The sequence below is a fragment of the Lutra lutra genome, chromosome 8 (assembly GCF_902655055.1).
Source record: "Lutra lutra chromosome 8, mLutLut1.2, whole genome shotgun sequence".
Lineage (NCBI taxonomy): Eukaryota > Metazoa > Chordata > Mammalia > Carnivora > Mustelidae > Lutra > Lutra lutra.
In genome coordinates, this window is record NC_062285.1 from 59049525 (window position 1) to 59075329 (window position 25805).

At 39.9% G+C, this 25805-nt stretch overlaps 1 protein-coding gene and 1 long non-coding RNA gene across 2 annotated transcripts in view; one reads left to right on the forward strand and one right to left on the reverse strand.

The window, feature by feature from the left end:
• LOC125106194 (uncharacterized) overlaps nucleotides 1-13740 on the reverse strand; it is a 43118-nt gene extending 29378 nt beyond the window's left edge. Inside the window, exon 1 of the long non-coding RNA XR_007129264.1 lies at nucleotides 13628-13740. This is a non-coding gene — a long non-coding RNA (uncharacterized LOC125106194). The remainder of the gene's footprint in view (nucleotides 1-13627) is intronic.
• Nucleotides 13736-17986, forward strand: LOC125106192 (tubulin alpha-1A chain). Its single transcript, XM_047739912.1, has 4 exons — nucleotides 13736-13877; nucleotides 15953-16175; nucleotides 16318-16466; nucleotides 16794-17986. Exons 1-4 carry the CDS (start codon nucleotides 13875-13877, stop codon nucleotides 17772-17774), a joined length of 1356 nt encoding a protein of 451 aa, XP_047595868.1. The 5' UTR covers nucleotides 13736-13874; the 3' UTR covers nucleotides 17775-17986.
• Nucleotides 17987-25805: the final 7819 nt, after the last annotated feature.

Genomic DNA, 25805 nt, shown 5'->3' on the forward strand with positions numbered 1-25805 from the left:
TAGAAGCATACAGAATATGAAATAGAGCACTGGCAATTTAAGGTTTTTCCATGACTCATTCAAGGAAATTGCGTAATAGCCTTTCTCTGCCAAGCTCACACACTCTTCTCAAATACCTTGCTCTTTTCCTTATTCTATTTCCCTGCCCCTGTCACTTTTTCTAACCTTTCTATATGCCATTAACTTTTCTCTCTTTTCTCCAAGGCTGTAAAACTCTCTAGGGTATAGTCATGTGTTATGCAAGGTGATAAGGGAACTGAAGTGCCCCCAAGCTTGCTAGTCTGTTTCCTAGCGACTGTATGACATGTTGCTTAGTAACATGAGGGGTAAGAGTGAAGTCTATCTCACATATCTAAAAATACTGAAATCATTTAAAAAAAATAGTGGGCTTATTGCATATACTAAATCCAGAGACAACCTTCCACGGAGGGAACTTATTTCAGGCCATGCTATCTTGAGTAAACCTCTATATCTCTTATAATCTGTATACTAAAATAACAGGTAGCTTTTCTTATAAACAGGTAAAGAAAAAAAAAAAAAAAACCCCCACAGCTTTTTCTAATCCTTTCTTTTCTATACATGCATCATCAGTGTTGAAGCAGAATGAAGTGTTTCCTAAACGATCTTATAGGCTGGGCAGATGAAGAAAAACACAACCTTTCTTCTTTTCTGCCCATGCATAATTGATTTTTTTTTTAAGATTTATTTACTTATTTGAGAAAGAGAAAGAGTAGGGGGTGGTCAGAGGGAGAGGGAGAGAGAGAATCCTCAAGCAGACTCCCTGCTGAGCGAGGAGCCTGACCCCTGGCTCAATCCCAGGACCCTGAGATCATGACCTGATCCAAAAGCAAGAGTCAGGTGTTAAACCAACTGAGTCACCCAGGTGCCCCCATAATTGATTCTTAAATCTAAATGGAGACTGAGAATGTTTCCCAAAACACCTGTTTTGGGGAGTTGTGTCTTTTAAGATTACAACAGTCTAGAGAGTAATTCTCTGTCAACTTGTCCAGTGGTTTTCAGAATTCAGAAATAACTGAATCATACCACCCAAAACCATTAAAACTTGTAAGTTCCAAAATGGTAAATATTAATTCTAAGAGAATACCATTTACTGATTTAGACCTACTAAATTAGATTTTCTGGTGAGGGGACTGGGAATCAGTATTTTTAACTAGTACCCTCGTTATTTCAGCACAGTTAGGAAACACCAGTATAGAGGATGATCCTAATATGTTATAAAGGGCTATCCTCTACTATTTTGGCTCTTAGATTTATATATGTAATACTTAAAGAGGAAGCTTCAAAGACTAAGTCCTATGTACTCTACCACTAATAAAGTTGGTCAAGCTTTAGATAATTAGTCATTTGCTCATTCTGGAAATATTTATTAAGATAATTTGAAATATAATTGATAGAATTTAGTGATCAGTTGGGATTAACTTAAAACAGTTGATATACATAAAGTGCTAAGAATAGCATCTGGCATATAGGAAATATTATGTAAAAGTTATATAAGGTTATATTATTATATAAGGTTATTATTATTTTAATCTATCTTGGTAGACTAGAAAGATGATAATGAACTGACCTTGAGAACACAGAGTAATTGAGAATATAGAATACTAAGGAGGGTAATGGAGAAAAATAACTAATTCCATTTATATATGTTGAACTTGAGATAACTGCAGGTCATCCAAGGGGATAAAGCCAGAAAGAAATACAAGTCCTGAAGATGGAAGCATGTTGTATAAGTCATTTTAAAAGTGAATTCTGACTTTTTGTGTGGCTAGTGACACATAAAAATGGACATTACCATTCCTCAGTATTTTACTTCTTACAACATCAATGCATCTATTCTGTTGTTTACTAGTCTATCAATCTCACCCTGATTTATCTATACTGTGGAATAGGTTAAAACAAGAATTTGAAAGAAAAAGAGAAGCCCACGTTGGATGGTTGGGGGAGGGGACTCTGGAGCTTCTCTTGACTACTATCAAATCCTTGTAGCCAGGGCACCATGGCAACCTTCCCAGTCTGCCACCTAATTTCCATCTGCTTTAAGGGGGAAGGTGGGGGGGGGAATGGAAGCAAAGCTGGTCAGTGTGCATTCTTGTGAGTGTGTGTAATTTGGGTTAATGAAATGCAACCAAATTATAAATTGCATTTTATGGAAAACTGAGATTATCTACTGTCTCCCCTAATTCCTTCTCTTTCTTCTCTTCTCAGGATGCCTTTGAGCCTCTTCAAATTGTCCCTTTTCCCACATGTCAATAGGCTTAGGTAAACCACCTCCCCAATATGTCAGAGCAAAATTAAAAATTAAAATGTGTATCTCAGGGCATAAATACGATGTTCAAAAGAGTGCTTCAGTAAGTGACTGAACATCCATGTTTGACCTCAAAGCTTATATTACAACGCCAGAGATTTGTTTTTAACAGAGTACAGGTGTTTGTATTATTTCATAAGTCTTACTTCTGGAATAGAAATTCATTAATATTTCTCTCTGCTATACACACCAAAGTCCTTCCCAAAACAGATGAAACTCAGTTACCAGAATCACTGATAATTCTTACCATTGTTATCCAGAAAAAAACCCGATTATTTAGTAATGTTGCGTTGTGTTGAGAAACACAGAGTTTTCTCAGAGTTTGAGAAAGATAATGTTAATAAGCTCTAAACAAAATTCTGAATTCAGATGTGGGTCATAATCTTACCTAAACTGTTAATGGTAGAATTTGGCCAAGGATAGTTTTTAAAGGCCATACATAGTGAGAACTAAATCACTCAATACATTGATCAGTACTGAACAATAAAGTAAAGATAAGTGCAAATTCATCATGTTAGCATAATCATGTCCATATCCTTGTTTAAATTTAGAGTTTGAAATATGTTTTGGTCAGAGAATTGAAGAGAAACCTACTTGCTTGAATTTACTCTGACTCGCATGAGGAAGGGCAGTGTGCATTCCACGAAGGAGGTAGGGGCAACGGGTGGTGTGAGACAGTGAACACTATACTGGGATGAAGTTGGGAAATTTAACACACTTCTTTGAGTTGGCAGCTCCTGCACTGTCCTCTCTCTCACAGCACTTGACACAATGTATTGTAGTAACAGTTTTAATGATAGGACCTTGAACTCCTCTGGGCCATGAAACATGTTTTAGGTGTTCGTGTCAAGCCTTACTATATACTATTTCCTTGTTGCTAAATCCAATGAACATTCCCCTGCCCTTATTAACACCCCCTCTGCCGTATTCACTATTATTCCGCACTCTACTTGATACTGCCCTTCCTTTGTTTCTGTAACATCAGTATCTTCTGCTTTTCCTCCCTTTTTGGCCAGTTCTTTTTTATTCATTTCCTTACACCACCACCACTACTACTTCTCCTCCTCCCCCCACACTTCCACTCCTGCTTCTGCTGCTGCTGCTGCTGCTACTGCTTCTTCAGTCCTCTACTGTTTGTTTTTTTTTAAGATTTTATTTTTAATTATTCTCTACACCCAAGGTGGAGCTCAAACTTACAACCCTGAGATGAAGAGTCACATACTCAGGGTGCCTGGGTGGCTCATTTGGTTAAGCAACTCACTCTTGGTTTCAGCTCAGGTCATGATTGCAGGATCCAGGGATCCAGCCCAGCATGGGGCTCCCCACTCAGCATGGAGTCTGCTGGAGATTCTTACCCCCTCTTTCTCCTTCCCCCACTGCTCCTCCCCCACTCTTTGTGTCAGGTGCATGTCCTCTCTTTCTCAAATAAATAAAAAGTTTTAAAAAAAAAGAGTCACATGCTCTAACCACTGAGCTAGCCAGGCACCCCTCTTTGCTGTCTTTAATGTATTAGGTATGTTCTCAAATCGATAAGTCAACCTTCTATATATTCCTCAATCCATTTCTCTCCTTTCAATCCATCTCTTTCCTTCTGTCCCTATAGCTAAATTTATCCTCAATCAGGCTCTCATCACAAAGCCTAGATGATTGTAGTAGCCTCCTAACTAGTCTCCTTGCTTTCAGTCTCAAACTCTTCCAATACATTCTTTGAAGACAGAATGGTTTTTCTAACTTGGCTAAATTGTGACAGAAAGGAGAACTGAACCCAGGTCTGCCTGATTCTGGAGCCAGCTGCCCCATCCTTCACTGCTCATTGCACCTCATTCCTAGACATCACCAGCTCTAGACCCTTCCATATATTTCCCAAGTAGGTCTACTTCTTTTTACTTCTTTGAGTCAGTCTTACTATCTACTAATCACCAATCTTCTAACCAGTCTTCCTACATTATGTTTCCTTATCCCCAACTCTGTTCTATCTATTCTTCCTACGTGTAGCAGTCAGAAGTAGCTTTCTGAAATGCAAAGTTCATTAGTCCTCTTTCCTTTAATGGTTCTCATTGAGTTTGAAATAAGGTCCTTTCTTTTTTTTTTTTTTTTTTTTTTTTTTTTTAAAGATTTTATTCATTTCATTTGACAGACAGAGATCACAAGTAGGCAGAGAGGTAGGCAGAGAGAGAGAGGAGGAAGCAGGCTCCCTGCCAAGCAGAGAGCCCGATGCGGGGCTCGATCCCAGGACCCTGGGATCATGACCTGAGCTGAAAGCAGAGGCTTTAACCCACTGAGCCACCCAGGCGCCCCTTTTTTTTTTTTTTTTTTTTTTTTTTTTTTTTAAAGATTTTATTCATTTCATTTGACAGACAGAGATCACAAGTAGGCAGAGAGGTAGGCAGAGAGAGGAAATAAGGTCCTTTCATAATCAATTCTTTGTCTAACCCTCCAGTCTCATGGCTCCCCAATTCCCTTTCCTTATATTTTATGTAACAAACCTTAACAAACCACTTCCAGTTTCTGAAACTAACCCAGTTGTCTGTGTATTTGCATGTGCACTCTCTTCTCCATTTGTACTTGCTACTCCTATTTATTTTTCAAGACAATCCCAAGAATTGCCTCTTCCAGGAAGCCTTCCTGCATTCTCTATACTACCCCATCCCCCAAAGATCTAGAGGTTATAGGTAATATATATCTCCTTGCATGGATCAAGCCATGCCTCTTTCTTGGGACTTATCAGAATGCATTATATCTAATTAAATCTTAGCCAAATTAACGTCTATTTACCCTACACTATGCCTGGCCCAATATACGCAACTTAGTAGGCAATCAATATGCGTTAGCAAAAAGAAGAAACAAGTGAATTAATATAGGGCAAAAAGAAGAAACTAATGAATTAATTGAAACATATAGGGCTGATTATCCATATGAGTTAATTACTTGGGTTAAAAACGATTATAATAATTTAAAAAATAATAAAGTTGAAATACGTATGAGCTAGTGAGAGGAGGCTTCCCATATATACATCTGGTTCCTTAATTCATAACAAAAGTGTCACTGCAGTCAGTGGGGAAAGGATGGTCTTATAAATAAATAGTTCAGGACCAACTGGATATCCATATGAGGGAAAAAAATGGGTCTGATCTCTACTTCATACCAAATACACACGAAGATATCAGTTCCCATGTATATTGTGGAACTGAATGTAAAAGCTTACAAGTCCTTTAGAATAAATAAATCCTTTAGAAGAATATATTCTATCTCAATCATGACCCTGTGCATAGGCAAAGATTTCTTAAACGCAACTCAAAAAATGCTACCAATAGGAACACCTGGCTGGCTTAGTCGGTAGGGCTTGCAACTCTTTATCTCAGGGTGATAAGTTCAAGCCCTGTGTTGAGTGTAGAGATTATTGAAAAATAAAATCTTTTAAAAAAATGCTAACAATAAAGAAAAAATGATAAATTGAACTACTTAAAATAAAAAACTTCTGTTCATAGAGTGACACCATTAGGAGAGTGAAAAGGCAAGCTGCAGAGTAGGGGAAAAACTTTTTTTTGTAATCTTTAAATCCAACAAAGGGCTCTTCTTTTTTTTTTTTTTTTTTCATTTTATTTTATTTTAATTTTTTTTAATTTCAGCATAACAGTATTCATTGTTTTTGCACCACACCCAGTGCTCCATGCAATCCGTGCCCTCTCTAATACCCACCACCTGGTTCCCCCAACCTCCCACCCCCTGCCCCTTCAAAACCAAAGGGCTCTTCTTCATAATATATAATGAACCAAACACTGAGATAAAGACAGGCAATTCACGAGAAAATACGAGAGAGCCTTGAACAGGCATTTCACCATAGAGGCTATTAAATGGACAATAAACACATGAAAAGGTGTCAACCTCATGAGTTAGTCACAATGTGATAGGTACTATACTATAAACTCTCCTGAATGGCTACAATGAGGGAGAATGAGAAGCAGAACTCTCTTACACTACTAGTGGGAGTATACATTACAACTTCAGGAAAATCTTCAGTCCAATGCAGGCCTCTATCCCAGGACCCTGAGATCATGACCTGAGTATAAATCAAGACCTGGCTGCTTTACCTAATGAGCCAACCAGGCGCCCAGTGGGTAACAGCTTTGAGAGCAGATTATGACTGGGTAGAGGTACAAGGGGGAGGCTTCTCAGATAGTGATAATGCTCTGTTTCTTGATCTACTTGCTGGTTACACTATTAATAATGTTAAGTTTGCAAAAATTCACCGAAGTGTAAATTTATGATTGGTAAAAATTTATGCATGTATGATATCCTTTGATAAAAAGTTTTCAAAATAAAGAAGAAAAAAGACAGAAAGGCTTTTCACATGGTGAACATAACTGCATGCACAGGAATTGTGTTTCCCATTGAAATTCTGGGTTATACTTGTGGAGAATTCTATTCTCATACCATACTGCCAGCAGCATACAATGCTGTTTTCATTAGGTTTTAAATATGCATCTCCACCCCTCCACTCCTTACCTTTCTCAAATTCCCAGCAGCTTCCAAGACTTCTGCCCTCAATCCCTCTATCACCGCAAACCATGTAACATTCAACTGTAAGACAACATCAACTGATTGACAGCGCCCCCACACAAATGCATTTCCTGCTTAGACTTGTATCCCTTTTCAACTTCCCTATTTCCTTCCTTCCTTCCTCTCTTTCTCTCTTTTTCTTTATTTTTTTCAATAAGCTCTATACCCAACGTGAGGCTTGAACTCACAACCCTTGGACCAAGAGCTGCATGCTTTACAGACTGAGCCAGCCAGGTGTCCCCAGTAACGTCCCCATTTTTATAAAGAGCACCACTATCAACCATTTCATGTTCTAATCCACCAAGTTCAAAACTTTAAGGGTTTTTACTCTTTCCTTTTTGCCTCATGTTCCGCCAGTCACCACTTGGGATTCTTCCTTTGGATGGTATCTTTTCTTACCCCTTTCTAACCATTCCTTCTGTAATTCTGTAATTATGAAGGTCTGAGACCTTCTGCTTAGATTATTGCAATAACCTCCTTATTAGTGCCATTATCCAGCCTCTTTCCCTACTCCACTTAGCTGGCAGATTAATTTTATAAATTATAAAATTTGTAAATACTAAAAATATAGAATTATATTTATAAATTATAAATATAATATGCTGATATTAATCTTATTAAAGTGTTGTTCACTCTTTTCTATAAGAATACAAAAGCTTCACGCTGCCTATGGACTCAAGCCCAAACTCCTTCTTCAGACTGGAGTTCAAAATGTTTCATTAACTAGCTCCGCTTCTCACATATAACACTTCATCCATCATTCTTTTGCATGCCCAAAGTGAGACAACATTTTTGCTCTCCCTGGTACACCTGATCAACATCATACTATGTCTTTGTTAACATAATGTTCCCTGTTAAAAGTACTCACTCTACTCCTGTAGCATTTGGTTATGAGCCACCATTCGGAGTGAAGACTTCCATGATGAACCATAGCTCTTAATACAAGGACTTTTTCCTTCTCTTCAAATTTCTATAACTTTCTCTTCAAGGTAGTACAGAATAAATTGTGAAGCAGATACAAATTGTCTTCAACATCCACAATTTCCTCTTTTTAGTACTTATTTTCTAAAGATTTATTTATTTATTTGACAGAGAGAGACAGAGAGAGAGGGAACACAAGCAGGGGGAGTGGGAGAGGGAGAAGCAGGCTTCCTGCCAAGCAGGGAGCCTGATGTGAGGCTTCATCCCAGGACCCTAGGATCATGACCTGAGCTGAAGGCAGATGCCCAACGGCTGAGCCACCCAGGTGCCCCTTTTTAGTACTTATTTTACTAAGAAATTTTTAATTTACTAAGAAATTTTCAAACAGGCGCCTGAGTGGCTCGGTGGATTAAGCCTCTGCCTTCGACTCAGGTCATGATCTCAGGATGGTGGGATCGAGTCCCACATCGGGCTCTCTGCTCAGCTGGGAGCCTGCTTCCCCTCTCTCTCTCTCTGCCTGCCTCTCTGCCTACTTGTGATCTCTCTCTCTGTCAAATACATAAATAAAATTTTAAAATCCTTTAAAAAAAAGGAAATTTTCAAACAGGGACACCCCTTTTTAGTACTTATTGAGAAATTCTTAATTTATTAAGAAATTTTCAAACAGAGACGCCTGGGTGGCTCCTGGGAGCGTTCAGCTCAGGTCACCTGAGCTGGGGTCCTGGGATCAAGTTCCACATCAAGCTCCCTGCTCAGCAGGGAGCCTCCTTCTCCCTCTCCCTGCCACTCCCCCACTCCCCCGTTTGCACTTTCTCTCTCTGACAAACAAATCTTTAAAAAATTTTTTTTCAAACATACCCCAAAATAGAGAAAACAGTATAATGAACTCCATATACACATCATTAACATTTAACAATTATCAAGCGTTTTGCCACAATTTCTATCATTTTTCCCCTTTTTCTTTCCTGAAGTACTTTAATTTAAAAATTTTTTTTAGAGGGGCAGGGTGAGAGGGACAGAGGGAGAGGGAAAGAGAGAATCTTAAGCAGGCATGCAGCCCAACTCAGGGCTCAATCTCATGGTGCTGAGATCATGACCTGAGCAGAAATCAAGAGTCAGACTCTCAAATGACTGAGCCACGCAGACAACCCTCAGATCTTCATTTATGGAGTAGAGTATGGAGTTGGTGTCCTAGTTACTTCCAGTGGTGCAATGGTATCAGATGATTATTTTTAATTTACTTTTTTCTATTTTTATTTTTCCTTTGTGGTATCTTTATGATCTCATGGGTTTATATTGTTAAATTTTTTATTATAAAAATTGCATAAATACAAAAATGAATAAAACAGAATTTTATAGCATAATAATTATAAAGTGACTAGCTAGCTTTTATAACTCCTTTGCCTCCCTACCAAAATCAACTTTCAGGAAATTATCTCAATTTTAATGCAATTTTAAATCAATATGTCCTTTCACCGGTTTTTAAGTATAAGATTTACTTCCATTATAGAATTGAAGCAGCCATATTTAGGATTTGGGATCTTCATTTTAAAACTAAGAGCCACCCATTGATCTGGTTTAAGCAGTGGAGTGACATGATATGTATTATGTGACATGATCTCGGAGATGTATTTTTTTTTATATTTTATTTATTTATTTTACAGAGATCACAAGTAGGCAGAGAGGCAGGCAGAGAGAGAGGAGGGGAAGCAGGCTCCCTGCTGAGCAGAGAACCCGATGCGGGGCTCGATCCCAGGACCCTGAGATCACGACCTGAGCTGAAGGCAGAGGCTTTAACCCACTGAGCCACCCAGGTGCCCCTCTGAGATGTATTATAATAAGATCACTTCGGCTGTTGTGTGAAGACTGAACTGGGTCGGGTAGAGCAAGTATATAGAAAATCTAGGAGGGTACTAACGTTGTCCAGGCAAAAGATGATGTACTTACTAGAATGGAGGTGGTTGAGATGGAGAGAAAAGCACAAGATTTGAGAGTGATTTAGGAGGTAAACTTCACAGGACTTAGTGACTGATTCTATGGTGGTTAGAAAAGGAGAGGGAGATATCAAGAGTAATTCTCGGGGCACCTGGGTGGCTCAGTGGGTTAAGCCGCTGCCTTCGGCTCAGGTCGTGATCTCAGGGTCCTGGGATCTAGTCCCGCATCGGGCTCTCTGCTCAGCAGGGAGCCTGCTTCCCTCTCTCTCTCTCTCTCTGCCTGCCTCTCTGTCTACTTGTGATCTCTCTCTGTCAAATAAACAAATAAAATCTTTAAAAAAAAAAAAAAGAGTAATTCTCATTTCTGTATGAGAATCCAGATGGATGCTTCTGCATTTACTGAGCAAGAGAACCTTATAAGGAGGAGGTATGTATTTATGAGAAGATACCTAGTTCAATTTGGGATACCTGTAGGAAACCCAGCCAGAGACTAGAAGTTTATAACACAATCTGGAACTAAGAGGAGTTGTTAAGAAGTGATGGGCATATAAAAAGGATTTGAAGCCTTGGGAATGAATGCACTTACCATCCTCTAGGAGTGACTAAGATCATATAGAATAAAATGAGTAAAGAGTCTAGGACTGAACCTTGAGAAACTCCAACATTTAAAGATTGGTAAAGGAGGAGGAACCAGCAGAGACAGAGAAGAAACAAAAAAATGTAAGAGGGAAACCCAGAAAATGTAGAGTTTCTGAGGACAAGGGAAGAAAGTGTTCCAAGAAAGAGATAAAATATCAACTATGACAAAGCTTATCACAGGTCAACAAGGACTAAAAAGTGTCCAGTGGATTTAGCAACAACCATGGAGGGCATTTGGTTTCAGGGAGTGGTAAGAGCAGAATCCAGATTGAATGGATTTAGGGATAAATAGGAAATGAAGAAGAAAGAAGAAAAAAGTGTTAGACAACTTTCTTGTTTCCTACATAAATTATAACACATGGGATTGTGCAATGGATTCTACAAAGCTCCTCTCCATATACTTACAAACACATGCTGTTCTTCTATATAAGTGTACTTGTTTTATTACTTCAGTTAGATTGGAAGACTCTAGGGGTGCCTGAGTGGCTCAGTTGGTTAGGTGTCTGTCTTTGGTGTGGGTCTTGATCTCCAGACCCTGGGATGGAGCCCTGCACTGGGCTTCCTGCTCAGAGGTAAGCCTGCTTCTCTCTCTCTGTCTCTCCCCTCTGCTTGTTTTCTCTCTCAAATAAATAAATAAAATCCTAAAAAAAAAAAAAAAAGATTGGAAGACTCTAGAGAAAAGAGACCATGTTACTACCTCTGAATTACTCACACTATCTAGGATGGTCAAGGACTCACTGTAAAAACCCAGTAAATGCTTATTGAATAAAAAAGGCAAAATACTTATTCAATACCTTTAAGTTAGTCATTATAGTAGTTAATGAAAATATGCACAGAGAGAAACTATTCATTTAATTTAACAAACGTGTGTATAATGTCTAATAGATGCTTGGCACTTTGCCAGGGATTGGGATTCACATTTTAATGTAGAAGAGATGTAGATACACAAATAAATAATTTAAATTCTACAAATATTATAAAAGAAAAGATGTTTTATGCTAATCTTACCGTGGACATGAACAAATTTATTAGAATACTTACACTTTGTAAGTAAAAGAAATTGGCAGAAAAAAAAAGAGGTGAACTAGTAAAAAATCTTTTTAATAGTTTGCATGCTATTAAGTCAGATAACGAGGGAAGAAAGGACAGATTAATTATTTCCCTCTGCTCTCCCATTTATATATTTAAGATTATCAGTGCTCAAATAATCTATTTCTGACCTAGATCTTATTGTTACTTATACCCAAGGGGAGGAAAAAAATCCTCATTTGCATAAGGAACAGAATAGTTCTGAGATAGAATTACAAAGAATCAATTGCATGAACATGCCTCTCTTTTATTTAATCCTCTGTAAACTGCATAAGGAACTGAGACTATTGGGAAAATGACATATTTCTTTTATAATGTAAAGAAAATAAAATTCAAGACTGTGCCTCTCATTCTATAAGGAAAGATTTGTACACTTTACCATGGTCCAGCAGCATTTCTTTTATTTGACTATTAATATTTCACAAGAAGTATTTTCAATGAGTGACTTATAAATCCTTATACTCCCCAATGTCATTTAATTCTTATTTTTATTAAATGTACATTTAGGTGCAGAAAGAAACATTCAAACTGTCCTTAATTCTCCTGTCTTTTTACTGAAATATAATTTTATTTGCTAAAGGGATGGAGATAAGATGGATGTTGAAGATTATTTTTCCTACGCAATGTGCGAGAAGTAGATAAAATGAGTTGTGTGTTGGGTTTTATTTTTTTTCTAGGGAGACTACTGCAGCAAACTTGAACAAGTAAAGCAGAGCTATGGAGAGCAGGCTAGAAAAATCCATGGCAGCCATTGTCACACCACAACCTGCAGCAGCTGTCTCAAGTCCCTCCCTCCCACGCCTGCTCTGCCTGTCTGCCAGCCCAGCAGGAATGAATGGGCTCTGCAGAGCACTGTAAATGGTGCCGCAGACCCTGAAAAGCTGTTGCTGAAAACCGAACATAAAAAAATCATCTGCGAGAATATATATTTTCAACCTTGGTGGTCATAGCAAACCTCTTTTACCTCTGAAATTTCATTAGCAATATCAGGTAGTGATCAGTCCAGAGTCTTATTTTTCATAGCCCATCCTTGCTGATAATAGAGCCTTTCTAAATAGCAAAAGAATGTTACTGCAATCCATTTCCTAGGGGTGAAAGCAAAGCCTTTTTGTCCCAAGAGGCAATTGAGCAACCACCAGAGTCTCTAGTTGAATAGCAACGGTGTGAGGCTGGCCACAATTCCCACAGTTAGAAGCCCAATCTCTGAGAAGATTTACCAAATTCACACAAGAACTACACAAAAAAGAAATGCAATTATTAAGCTGACATAGTTGTCCATGGATGGAGACAAAATCGCAAATGGTTTTCTTTCTTACATTATACAGCTCTCCTTTTTAATTTGATGTTTTAGTTATTCTTCTCTTTCCAGAAAAAAAAAAAAAAAGAACAATGCAAAATATAACTGCATGGCACAGGTAACAGCACTAGCTTCTGAACTCCTTGTATTTTCTCCATTTTATACCAGGAAAGACAATTCATTTTAAGGAACAATACACTACATAAAATACATTACACAGACTTCTGGTAAAGGAATATTTCTAATAGTCTATTTAAGTATGATATGTTTCTTGGATCTTAATTATCACCATGTTAGAACTACTTGTGTACTTCCATATTTAGTATGGTTTTCTTCCATCTTCCCTTTTTGTTTAGCTATTTGGGGGAGGGGTGCAAAAGAAGGTCTGAAGATAAATTACTTGAACTTGAAAAACCATTTTGGGTGGCTCTATTATTAAACCTCTTTTTTATATTAAAAAAAAATCACATTTACCCAAGCCATTTTAAGCATCATTCCCATCTTCTCTCCTACTTTATTTGTAAAGCAATTAGAGATGTTGAAACTTCCTTGAATGTGGCAGAATTTAATATTCTTTGAGAGAGGGCTGGGGGTAATTTTCCATTAAATATTTCATCTCAACACAAAATCCGCGATATAAGTGTTGGAGAAAACCTACATTGGTGATTTTAACTGTAGTATGAGGTTTAAGCAATATAAAAATCATCCAATTCAAGTTCTTTTTCTTGCCTTCTCCCGCCCCCTCCCCCCCAACCCCACCCCATAATGGATGCTCGGCTGACTGTTTCTGCACAGTCTCTTTGTCTGAAGGATGCAAACAGTCTATGGATGCTAGGGAAAAGGGGGTGGGGGAGAGATTACCTCATCCCATGTTGCTTGCACCAATCACCACTCTCCTATCGTGGCTTCTCCGGGCAGATCGAGGGGTCTGGACCAACAGGAAAAGGCCCCAGCCCATCCCCATGGTGACCGAGTTGTATATAGGGAGCCGCATCCGCCCATGTGCCGCAGGTTCTCTTACATCGACCGCCTAAGAGTCGCGCTGTAAGAAGCAACAACCTCTCCTCTTCCTCTCCGCCATCTGCTCGGCAGACGCAAAGCAGCAACCATGGTAAGAATCTTCTTTCTCTGGCTCTTTGTGGCCATTGGGTGGGGTCAGTCCCCCAAGATCTACTTGGAAAAACTTAATCCCTTTTTCCTTTACAATTTCTTTGGCTAAGGGTAGCCTTTATGCTTTGTGTGCGAGGTTTAGCTGTGCTGCCCCACATCCTGGAGCCCGGCCGCCGCCGCAGTGCGGGGTGCAGGAGCCCAGCCAGTACTGCGCCCGGGCGCAGCACGACGGTGGGGAAGAACAAAGGCGGCACAGAGCGAGTAGTTATCTGAGACCTTCCGAGCCGCCAGCAGCCCATCTGTCGGTGACGAAAGGGTCTGGGGCAGGGAAAGGCGGTCGTGGCGTTGTCTGCCCGGCCCCAGCGTCTGTGCGCACGGTATTCGTGTGACTCGGAGAGGCTTTTCTTCCTGGCGTTGTTCCCAGGGGAGGGAGAGAAAAACTCGTCCAAAAGGACCCGAGCTCAGTGGGTGTAGCTGGGAAGGGGGGAGGGGGGCGGGAAAGCACAGGGAGAAAGCGGAACCTTGGGTTAGTATAAAAAGATCCCTCCCCGGTTCTTTGGCATTTTAGAATGATACCCGTATATTAGCGGGGACAAAATGGTTAGTTTCTGCTGGAGCCCCTGGCAGCCCGCGTCAGGGCGGCGCAGGGGCGGAGTTGTTTGTTTCTGGCTTCTCGGGCCTTAGAGCCACTGGGCGGGGTTCGCTCTCACTAAAACTTCCCCTGTCAGAAGACTTAACTAAAAGCCTTTCATCATTGTGGAAATGTAGGCGTTAAAAGGTTTTTCATTCACTGTTAAAACTTAGATGACATATTTTTTTCTTGAGATGCAAAATCACAGTTCTCTTGACAAGCCCTTTAAAGTCTGGTCTGTGGCCACTCCGCCCTGACTGACTGGAGTGTGTGTGTCTTTATTGTCTGTCCGTCTGTCCCGTCTCAGTGTGCTAGGCGCACGTTCAGCAAGAGAAAAAGCCCACTTTGGAGAGCCAGGGTACCCTAACGCCCAGAACCCAGGGAAACGCCCTTCCCCACCCCCACCCCCGCCCATATGTCAGTGACTAGACAATGGGTAGACAATGGAACTTGTAGCCATAAAGACCATAGAGAAGAAAATCTCTTATTGAACGTGATAAGTATGAATATTCTGTGGTGAGTACACAATCTCAGAATGAAAATACTATTTTGTTGTTTCAAATAAATATTTCATTATCCTTTCACCCGGGCTTTTATTCTTAAGTAGATCCTCTGATATTTTTCTGATTTAGGAACAGTTGTTTTAAAGATACTAATAATTTTTCAGTCTTTTGCAGTGGAGAAGATTCTGGAAAGACTTCTTTTTAAGTAAGGAAAATGCTGCAGACAAAGAACTATCCTCTGTCCAGCTGTCCTTTGTTCTAGTGCATCTACATTAATTCATCTTAATGTAGGCATATGGTCCCAGCCGGGTTCAGAGAAGGAAAACTGGCAGAATAGCACAATGAGATCATGTAGGCAGTTTCTGGAAATAGAACTTACTCTGTTAAATAATGTAGCAGACAGAACAGGCTAGTACCAGGCACAGCAAATGCAGCAATGCAGGAGGCAGACCTTGTTTAGCTTCCAATCCCCTAGTACTAATGGATTCTGCAGATAGACTGCAGAGGGGTGTGGTATCTAGCCTCAGCTGCAGCGCAGATGTCCATGTTAAAATTCCAAGTCAAATGTAGAAGAAATTCCTCATTTAAAGGAAAGCAGTAGTAATACTGATTCCAATTAATTAATGATTAAATTTAACTTACTTCATTTTACAAAATCTGTGCTTTAAATATATTTTAAATATAAAAAATTTCTGTTCAGGCATGACTGGAAACAATGGGCTTGGACATGGGTTAAATAGAGCCACATTATTATTCAGACCACACCCATCTGCAGCATTTGTAGCAGGTGCTTTTCCTTAATAATTTCTATTGAGTTAGGGATAATCTCAAATACACTTGAAGAATACCTGTATATAATTAGAATTATTTTCAAAAATTTACTGAAAATTCAAAATGCTAACATAACCTAATTTTACAATTTTCTTTTTATCCTTCCCACAGCGTGAGTGTATCTCCATCCACGTTGGCCAGGCTGGTGTCCAGATCGGCAATGCCTGCTGGGAGCTCTATTGCCTGGAGCACGGCATTCAGCCCGATGGCCAGATGCCAAGTGACAAGACCATCGGGGGAGGAGACGACTCCTTCAACACCTTCTTCAGTGAGACGGGCGCTGGCAAGCATGTGCCCCGGGCCGTGTTTGTAGACCTGGAACCCACAGTCATTGGTGAGTTGGCCTCCGTAACCCGGTGAGCTCCCCCGGGGGTCTGGAACAGGAGGTCTGTCTTGAGGCTCCAGGGACCCTGTGAGGTTGAGCAGGCTTGTGCAGGTGGTGAGTGATGGGGGACTGCTGTGTTTGCCTTTTCCAGATGAAGTTCGCACTGGCACCTACCGCCAGCTCTTCCACCCTGAGCAGCTCATCACAGGCAAGGAAGATGCTGCCAACAACTACGCCCGAGGGCACTACACCATTGGCAAGGAGATCATTGACCTTGTCTTGGACCGAATTCGGAAGCTGGTATGTTTATTCTCAAGAAGTAAATAACGATCCTAAGGAAGACACTTGAAATAGGTTCTTTTCATCTCAGACACAGAATTAAAGTGTAATGGAGTGAGGTAACTATTCCTTTATAGTTCTTCTTTAAAAATCCAATTAAAGCATGAACTATTTGGTGTCATTTAAGTAAGAAATGCTTAGTAATTCTAGGAAGGTCTCCATGTAAGTGTTTCTTGTCAAAATAAGATCTGTATTCTTGGACTTGTATGAAAAGTGACAATATATTTACTTGGGATATATTGCAAAGAGCAGTAATCATAAGTTTTCTCTATTTCTTTTTTCTACCAGGCTGACCAGTGCACAGGTCTTCAGGGCTTCTTGGTATTCCACAGCTTTGGAGGGGGAACTGGTTCCGGGTTCACCCTCCTGCTGATGGAACGTCTCTCTGTCGATTACGGCAAGAAGTCCAAGCTGGAGTTCTCCATCTACCCAGCCCCTCAGGTTTCCACAGCTGTAGTTGAGCCCTACAACTCCATCCTCACTACCCACACCACCCTGGAGCACTCTGATTGTGCCTTCATGGTAGACAATGAGGCCATCTATGACATCTGTCGTAGAAACCTCGATATTGAACGCCCAACCTACACTAATCTAAATAGGTTGATAGGCCAGATTGTGTCCTCCATCACTGCTTCCCTCAGATTTGATGGAGCCCTGAACGTTGATCTGACAGAATTCCAGACCAACCTGGTGCCCTATCCCCGTATCCACTTCCCTCTGGCCACCTATGCCCCTGTCATCTCTGCTGAGAAAGCCTACCATGAACAGCTTTCTGTAGCAGAGATCACCAACGCGTGCTTTGAGCCAGCCAACCAGATGGTGAAATGTGACCCTCGCCATGGTAAATACATGGCTTGCTGCCTGTTGTACCGTGGCGATGTGGTTCCCAAAGATGTCAATGCCGCCATTGCCACCATCAAGACCAAGCGTACCATCCAGTTTGTGGACTGGTGCCCCACTGGCTTCAAAGTGGGCATTAATTACCAGCCTCCCACTGTGGTGCCCGGTGGAGACCTGGCCAAAGTCCAGCGAGCTGTGTGCATGCTGAGCAACACCACAGCCATCGCTGAGGCCTGGGCTCGCCTGGACCACAAGTTTGACCTGATGTATGCCAAGCGTGCCTTTGTTCACTGGTATGTAGGGGAGGGCATGGAGGAAGGAGAGTTTTCTGAGGCTCGTGAGGACATGGCTGCCCTTGAGAAGGATTATGAGGAGGTTGGTGTTGATTCTGTTGAAGGTGAGGGTGAAGAAGAAGGAGAGGAATACTAAGTTAAAATGTCACAAAGGTGCTGCTTTTACAGGGAAGCTTATTCTGTTTTGAATATTGAAAAGTTGTGCTCTGATCAGTTAATTTGTATGTAGCAGTGTATACTCTCATATATAATTACTGACCTATGCTTTAAAACACAACGCTTTGTTACAGACCCAAGCTGTCCATTTCTCTGATGGGTTTGAATAAAGTATTCCCTGTCTTAAATGGATTCAGTCTTGTGTCTTCTATTTGGGTGTCTGAAATTCATGTATTTAGTTCTGTATTATGAAGTGATTTATTTTAAATTTTAGTATATTATAACATTTAATCATAAAATACCAAATAACAAAATTGCCACTACATAACATCCATGCTCTTAAATTGTAACTCCACTATCTTACTTAAATTGCTAGTACTCCTTTTAGAATTGATATTTACTAATACACAGCCAAAGGTCTGGTTACCTGCCAAGTCTCATATGACAAACATAAAATGGTGAATATTCCAAATGCACTATCATGTCTTAAATTTATTTTCATGCATTCTCGTCTTGGCATGTGTCTAGTGCCATGATGTTTCCTCTGCCCTGGATTCTCTGAACAAGTCTGCTATCCAAGCAATTGCTCCCTAGTTATTTACTTTATTTTTTTTTTTTAAGATTTTATTTATTTGTCAGAAAGAGAGAGGGAGAGGGAGAACACAAGCAGGCAGAGCAGCAGGCAGAGGCAGAGAGAGAAGCAGGCTCCCTGCTGAGCAAGGAGCCCAATGTGGGACTCCATCCTAGGACCCTGGGATCATGACCTGAGCGGAAGGCAGCAGTTTAACCAAGTGAGCCACCCAGGCGTCCCAGTTCTTTACTTCTTTATAAACTTAATTTCAGCTAAATGTCATAGTAGAAAAGCCTGATATATTTACTCACTCTAACGTGTTGTATATCTGAATTTTAACTCTCCAAATACATTATTTCGATATGGGCAAATAACTTCAAATAATAAAACTAATAGTGCAGTTGTAGGCATCAGCACCAAAATAGTGAGAGGAACAGTTCTTGGCCAATGGTTTCTTCAACAATAGAGGTCAGCTGCCATTCCAACTGACCAAAAAGCTGAAGATCCAAGGACAGCAAACTGTCTTGTGTTATCACACCATCTTGTTCTAGGATAATATCCAGTTGGGATGGAAGTCCTTTTTTCGTATTTATAGCCTATTTAATCTGTTTTTCCTTTGACACTGCCAACAAAGGGGTGTAATACTATTATGGTTACTGGAATCTGAGTTTAAGTTAATGGAAATAAGGAAAAATAAGAAATAAGCCAAGATCAACTAGCTTTAAAGCCAATCCAATACTGCTCAGCAGTTTAAGAAGCCAATGTGAATAGATTTTTGGGGGGAAAAAAAAGTAAAAGTCTTCACTTATTCAGATAAAAAACAATGTGGAAATTAGATCAAATATAAGTTTTTTAATGTGCACTCTCAGCACATAGCAAAATATAAGGAATATAGTAGATGTATGTACAATAATTATTGGTTGAATGAGTAAAGTGTAGGATAAAAGAGATTAAGTACCATTTTTTTTCACTTTTAAAGATTTTATTATTTATTTATTTGACAGAGACGAGAGAGAGAGAGAGGCAGCGAGAGAGGGAACAGAAGCAGGGAGAGTGGGAGAGGAAGAAGCAGGCTTCCTGCAGAGCAGGGAGCCCAATGCGGGGCTCAGTCCCAGGACCCTCTGATCATGACCTGAGCTGAAGGCAGATGACCAATGACTGAGCCACCCAGACGCCCCAAGAGATAAGTATTAAGTAAAAAAATAAAAGCCCTACAATCCTAATTTTAATTGTAAATAACAGTATGCATTTGTTGTACATTTTCTATTATGAAAAATTCTATAATTTTTGTCCACTGAAAAGGCCTAGGACCAATGTAGGAATGAGTACTTCTACCACTTAGATGGTGGTCTTTATTTTTTTAAAGATTTTATTTATCAGAGAGAGAGCACAAGCAGGGGGGGGAGCGGCAGGCAGAGGGAAAAAACAAGCTCCCAGGTAAGTGGGGAGCCTGATGCAAGGCTCAATCCCAGGACCCTGGCACCACGACCTGAGCCCAAGGCAGACACCTAACCGACTGAGCCATCCAGGCGCCCCAGTGGTCTTTATTTTTTACTTCTTTAAAGTTTAGGGTGTTTTATTTTTTTCAAAGATTTTATTTATTTATTTGACAGAGAGAGAGAGAGAGAGACAATGGGAGAGGGGAACACAAGTAGGAGAAGTGGGAAAAGGGAGAAAGCAGGCTTCCTGCTGAGCAGAGAACCGATGTTGTAGCTCGATCCCAGAACCCTGGGATCATGACCTGAGCCAAAGGCAGAGGCTTAACCCACTGAGCCACCCAGGTGCCCCAGATGGTGGTCTTTAAATACCATTTTCCACTAAAAGGAATCACAGTGTTTTAGAGATGTTCAAGCTGGGAGCAGGAAATATGCAAATTCAGCCCCAAATATTTTCTCATTCCAGAAAGCAAGGAAGATAATCAAAGACAAAGTTATATCAAAAGGATACAGAAGTCAAGTAGAGGAGGCTCTCATTGATGGTACAAATTGAGCATTGAAAATAAATAGTGCCTGCAGTGGGCTGAACCATATAAAATATGTTAAAACCTGTGAGCTCATATATTTTGGTGTGATAAAAAACAACTGAAAGCAGGATACAGTTCCTCAAAAATACTGAACATAGATCTATGATCTCAGAATTCTACTTCTGGGTATATACCCACAAGAACTGAAAGCAGTGACTCAGACAGGTATTTGTGTACCTGTGTCACCGCAGCTTTATTTACTATAGCTCAAAATCAGAAGCAACCCTAACACTCATTGACAGATGAATGGATAAGCAACATGTAGTATGTCCATACAATATAATATTATTAGCCTTAAGAAGAACTGAAATTCTGACACATATGAAACATGATAAACTCTGAAAATAGTAAGCTAAGTAAAATAAGCCAGACAGGGGTGCCTGGGTGGCTCAGTGGATTAAGCCACTGCCTTCGGCTCCGGTCATGATCTCGGTTGTCCTGGGATCGAGCCCCAAATGGGGCTCTCTGCTCAGCAGGGAGCCTGCTTCCTCCTCTCTCTGCCCTGCCCTCTCTGCCTACTTGTGATCTCTCTCCCTCTGTCAAAAAATAATAAAAATCTTTAAAAAAAATAAGCCAGACATAAAAGGACAAATATTATCTGATTTTATTTACATGAGGTACCTACAATAGTCAAATTCAGAGAGACGGAAAGTATAATAGTGCTTACCAGGGGCTAGGGGGAAGGATGTAATAGGAAGTTATGTTTAACAGATACAGAGTTTCAGTTTCCAATGATGAAAAAGTTCTTGAGGGGTGCCCTAATTGGCTCAGTCAGAAGAGCAAGTGACTACACGTGATCTCCCGGTCATGAGTTCAAGCCCCAGGTTGGGTACAGAGATAACTAAAAAAGATACACTTAAAATTTTCTGGATATGAAAGGTGGTGATTTTATACAACAATGAGAATCTATTTAATGCCACTAAATTGTACTCTAAAAGGGTTAAAATGGGGTGCCTGGCTGGCTCAGCCTGTAAGCATGCAACTCTTGATCTTGGCATTGTAAGTTCAAGCCCCACACTGGGTGTAGAAATTACTTAAAAAAAAAAAAAACAAAACAAAAACCTGGGGTGCCTGGTGGCTCAGTGGTTAAAGCCTCTGCCTTCGCTCAGGTCATGATCCCAAAGCCCTGGGATCGAGCCCTGCATGGGGCTCTCTGCTCAGCAGGGAGCCTGCTTCCCCCTCTCTGCCTACTTGTGATCTGTCTGTCAAATAAATAAATAAAATATTGAAAAAAAAGTTACATTATACATATTCAAGAAAGGGATGAGTTTTAAGTAGAGATATGGGAAAAGAGATGTAAAAATTCTAGAGATGAAAAATATATCTGAAATTAAAAATATACCAAATGGGCTTAACAGTAAATTAGTCACCACAGTAGAAAAGATTAATGAATTGAAGACAAACAATAAAACTTATCCAAAATTAAATACAGAACAAAAATAAACTGGGAAAAAAGAATAAATGGATACTAAATAGGACATAAACAGAAGCAGATTGAAGATGACTCAGCATTTTTAAACAGTTTTTAAGGTTCAGTAATGAGGTCTTAAACTTTTTGTATCATATTTTCTCAATTACAAATTGCTTTCAGAGCACCTAGGTGGTCAGTCTGCCTTCACCTCAGGTCATGATCCCAGGGTCCTGGAATAGAGCCCCAAGTGAGGCTCCCTGCTCACCACAAGTCTGCTTCTCCCTCTCTTTCTGCCCTTCCCTGCTGGCTCAAGCTCGCTCTCTCTCTCTCTCTCATTCTCGCTCTCCCAGATGAACAAATAAAATCTTAAAAAAAAAACCCAAAACCAAATTGCTTTCAACATAGAGTACAGTGCTACAGATAAATTTAAAATAAAAATTTTAGAAGATTTTATTTATGTATTTGACAGAGATCACAAGTAGGCAGAGAGGCAGGCAGAGAGAGAGAGAGAGAGAGAGAGAGGAGGAAGCAAGCTCCCCACAGAGCAGAGAGCCCAATGTGGGGTTCAATCCCAGGACCCTGGGATCATGACCTGAGCCGCAGGCAGAGGCTTTAATTTATTGAGCCACCCAGGAGCCCCTAAAGAGGTCTTTTTAACATTAGAATTACATAATGTAAAACTTTGTTTTGTTTTATTTTATATATATTCATTGTACTTTATTTTTAATTTTGGTAAAATACACATAGCATAAAATTTGTCATCTTAACCATATTTTAAACATTCAAATCAGTATTAAGTGCATTCACATAGTTGTGCAACCAATCTCTAGAACTCTATTCATCTTGCAAAACTAAAACTCTATATGCGTTAAATAACTTCCCTATTCCCCCTCCCCCAGCCTCTGGCAATCACCATCCTACTCTCTGTCTCCATGAATTAGACTATTCCAGGAACTTCAAATAATAGAATCAGATATTTGTCTTTTTGTGACTAGCTCATTTCACTTAACATAACATCCTCAAGTTTCATCCATGTTATAGCATGTGTCAGAATTTCCTTTCTTTTTAAGCCTGAATAATATTCCACATTGTATATACCACATTTTGTTTATCCAATCATTTATCTGTGGACATTAGGGTTGCTTCTACCTTCTGGCTATTGTGAATAATGCTGTTATGAATATGGGTATATAAATATCTCTTTCAGACCCTATTCCTAATTATTTTATTTATATATGCAGAAGTGGTATTGCTGGATCATATGGTAATTCTACATTTAAATTTTTGAGGAACTGCCATACTCTTTTCCATAGAGTCTATATGTGTTACATTCCAACAGTGTACAAGTGTTCCAATTTCTCCAGATCCTTGCCAACACTCGTTGTTTTCTGTTGTTTTGTCTTTTGATGATAGTCATTTAAGTGGGTATGAGGTATTATATCACTGTGGCTTTGATTTACATTTCCCTGATTGGTGATGTTCAGTATCTTTTGTTTATTTTTTTTTAAATTTTATTTATTTATTTGAGAGAGAGAGCATGAGCTGAGAGAGGGAGAAGCAGACTCCCTGCTGAGCAGGGAGCCTGATGCAGGCCTCAATCCCAGCACCTTGGGATCATGACCTGAACCAAAGCCAGACACCTAACCAACTGAGCCACCCAGGCACCCCACTATCTTTTATTTTTTATTTTTTTATTTTTACTTATTTGAGAGAAAAAGAGAAAGAGAGAGAGAGAGTGTGTGTGCAAATGGGAAAAGGGAGAGTGACAAGCAGATTCTGCGCTGAGTACAGAGCCCAACACAGGGCTTAATCCCAGGACCCCAAGATCACAACTCAAGCCAAATCAAAAGTCAGATGCTCAACTGACTGAGCCACCCAGGTGCCTCATGTTCAGTATCTTCTAATGTGCTAACTGGCCATTTGGATATCTTCTTTGGAGAAGTCCTTTGTTTACTTTTTTTAGTGTAATAATTTTTTAATTGGTATATAATTAAAATATAACATTATATTAGTTTCAGGTGTACAACATAATGATTTGATATTCATATATATTGCAGAGAGATCACCACAGTAAGTCTAGTTAATATCTGTCACCATATATATTTAAACATTTTTTTGTGATGAGAACTTTTAAGACCTACTCTCTTAGCAATTTTTACTTTTTTATTTTTTATTTTTTAAAGATTTTATTTATTAATGACAGAGACAGAGATCACAAGTAGGCAGAGAGGCAGGCGGGGTGGGGTGGGAGGAAGCAGGCTCCCCGCTGAGCAGAGAGCCCAATGCAGGGCTCGATCCCAGTACCCTGAGATCATGACCTGAGCCAAAAGCAGAGGCTTAATGCACTGAGCCACCCAGGTGCCCCTCACAGCAATTTTTAAACATTCAATATAGTATCATTAACTACAGTTACTATGCTGCATGCTATACATCCCTATGAGTTATTTACAACTGAAAATTTATACCTTTTGACCACCTTCATCCATTTTGACCACCTATGACCCCACCTCCCCCACCTCTGGCAACCACTAATCTGTTTGCTATGTCTAAGATTTGTTCACCTTTTAATTGGATTGTTTATATTAAAATGTTTTTTTAAAGATTTTATTTATTTATTTGACAGACAGAGATCACAAGTAGGCAGAGAGGCAGGCAGAGAGAGAGAAGAGGGAAAGCAGGCTTCCTGCTGAGCAGAGAGCCCAATGTGGGGCTCAATCCCAGGACCCTGGGATCATGACCCAAGACGAAGGCAGAGGCTTAACCCACTGAGCCACCCAAGCACCCCTAATTAAAATGTTTTTATCTTGCTACTTAATCTATAAGGCTCTAAGAATTTTGAGATAATTAAAATGTAAAAAATTAAAAATTGACAACAAAGTAAATATTTTTCTTGAGACCATTATATAAACTTTATAGTTCTCCCCTACATATTAATTCCTTCATATTAAAAATAAAAAGTAACAGTGGTGACTATGATACCTATCCCATCCTTTTTTCTATCTTTAGCTAGAATGTAGCTTTTGGCCTTAAGACATTATAAACAAAAAAATACATAGGTTTTGGGGTGCCTGGGTGGCTCAGTGGGTTAAGCCTGTGCCTTTGGCTCAGGTCATGGTCTCAGGGTCCTGGGATCGAGCCCCGTGTCAGGCTCTCTGCTCAGCAGGGAGCCTGCTTCCCTTCCTCTCTCTCTCTGCCTGCCTCTCTGCCTACTTGTGATCTCTGTCTCTGTCAAATAAATAAATAAAATATTTTAAATAAATAAATAAATAAAAATACATAAGTTTTTATCAATATATGGAAAAACACATATCAATATAGAAACTTCTGGGGTGCCTGGGTGGCTCAGTCAGTTAAGCGCCTGCCTTTGGTTAAGGTCATGATCCCAGGGTCCCGGGATCAAGTCCTGCTTCACGCTCTCTGCTCAGCAGGGAAGTTGCTTCCTGTTCTACCCCTCCCCCCTGCTTATATACACTCTGTCTCTTATGCTCTTTCGCTCAGACATGGGCATGCTCTCTCTCTCTGTCTCTCTCAAATAAATAAATAAAATCTCTTTAAAAATATAGAACTTCTATATTATTTATATGTTAAGAATTTTTATCAGAAAGGATGTCAAATTTTTTAAAGATTATTTGTTTGTTTATTTGAGAGAGAAAGTGCTTGTGCGTGTATGCACACATGTGAGCAGGGGGCAGAGCAGAGGGGGAGGAAGCAGAACAAGCAGACTCTCCACTGAGTGCGGAACCTGACAGAGGGCTTGATCCCAGGACCCTGAGATCATGACCTGAGTGGAAACCAAGAATTTGTCACTTAACCAACTGAGCCACCCAGGTGCCCTGAAAGTATGTTGAATTTTATTAAATGTCTTCAGTAATATCTGGAGATTGACATCATTTTTCTTCTTCAACATATTATGATGAGTTATTTTATTTTACTTATTATTTTTTTAAGAGAGGGAGGGGGAGTGCAAAGAGAGAGGAGAGAATTTTCAGCAGACTCGATCTCACAA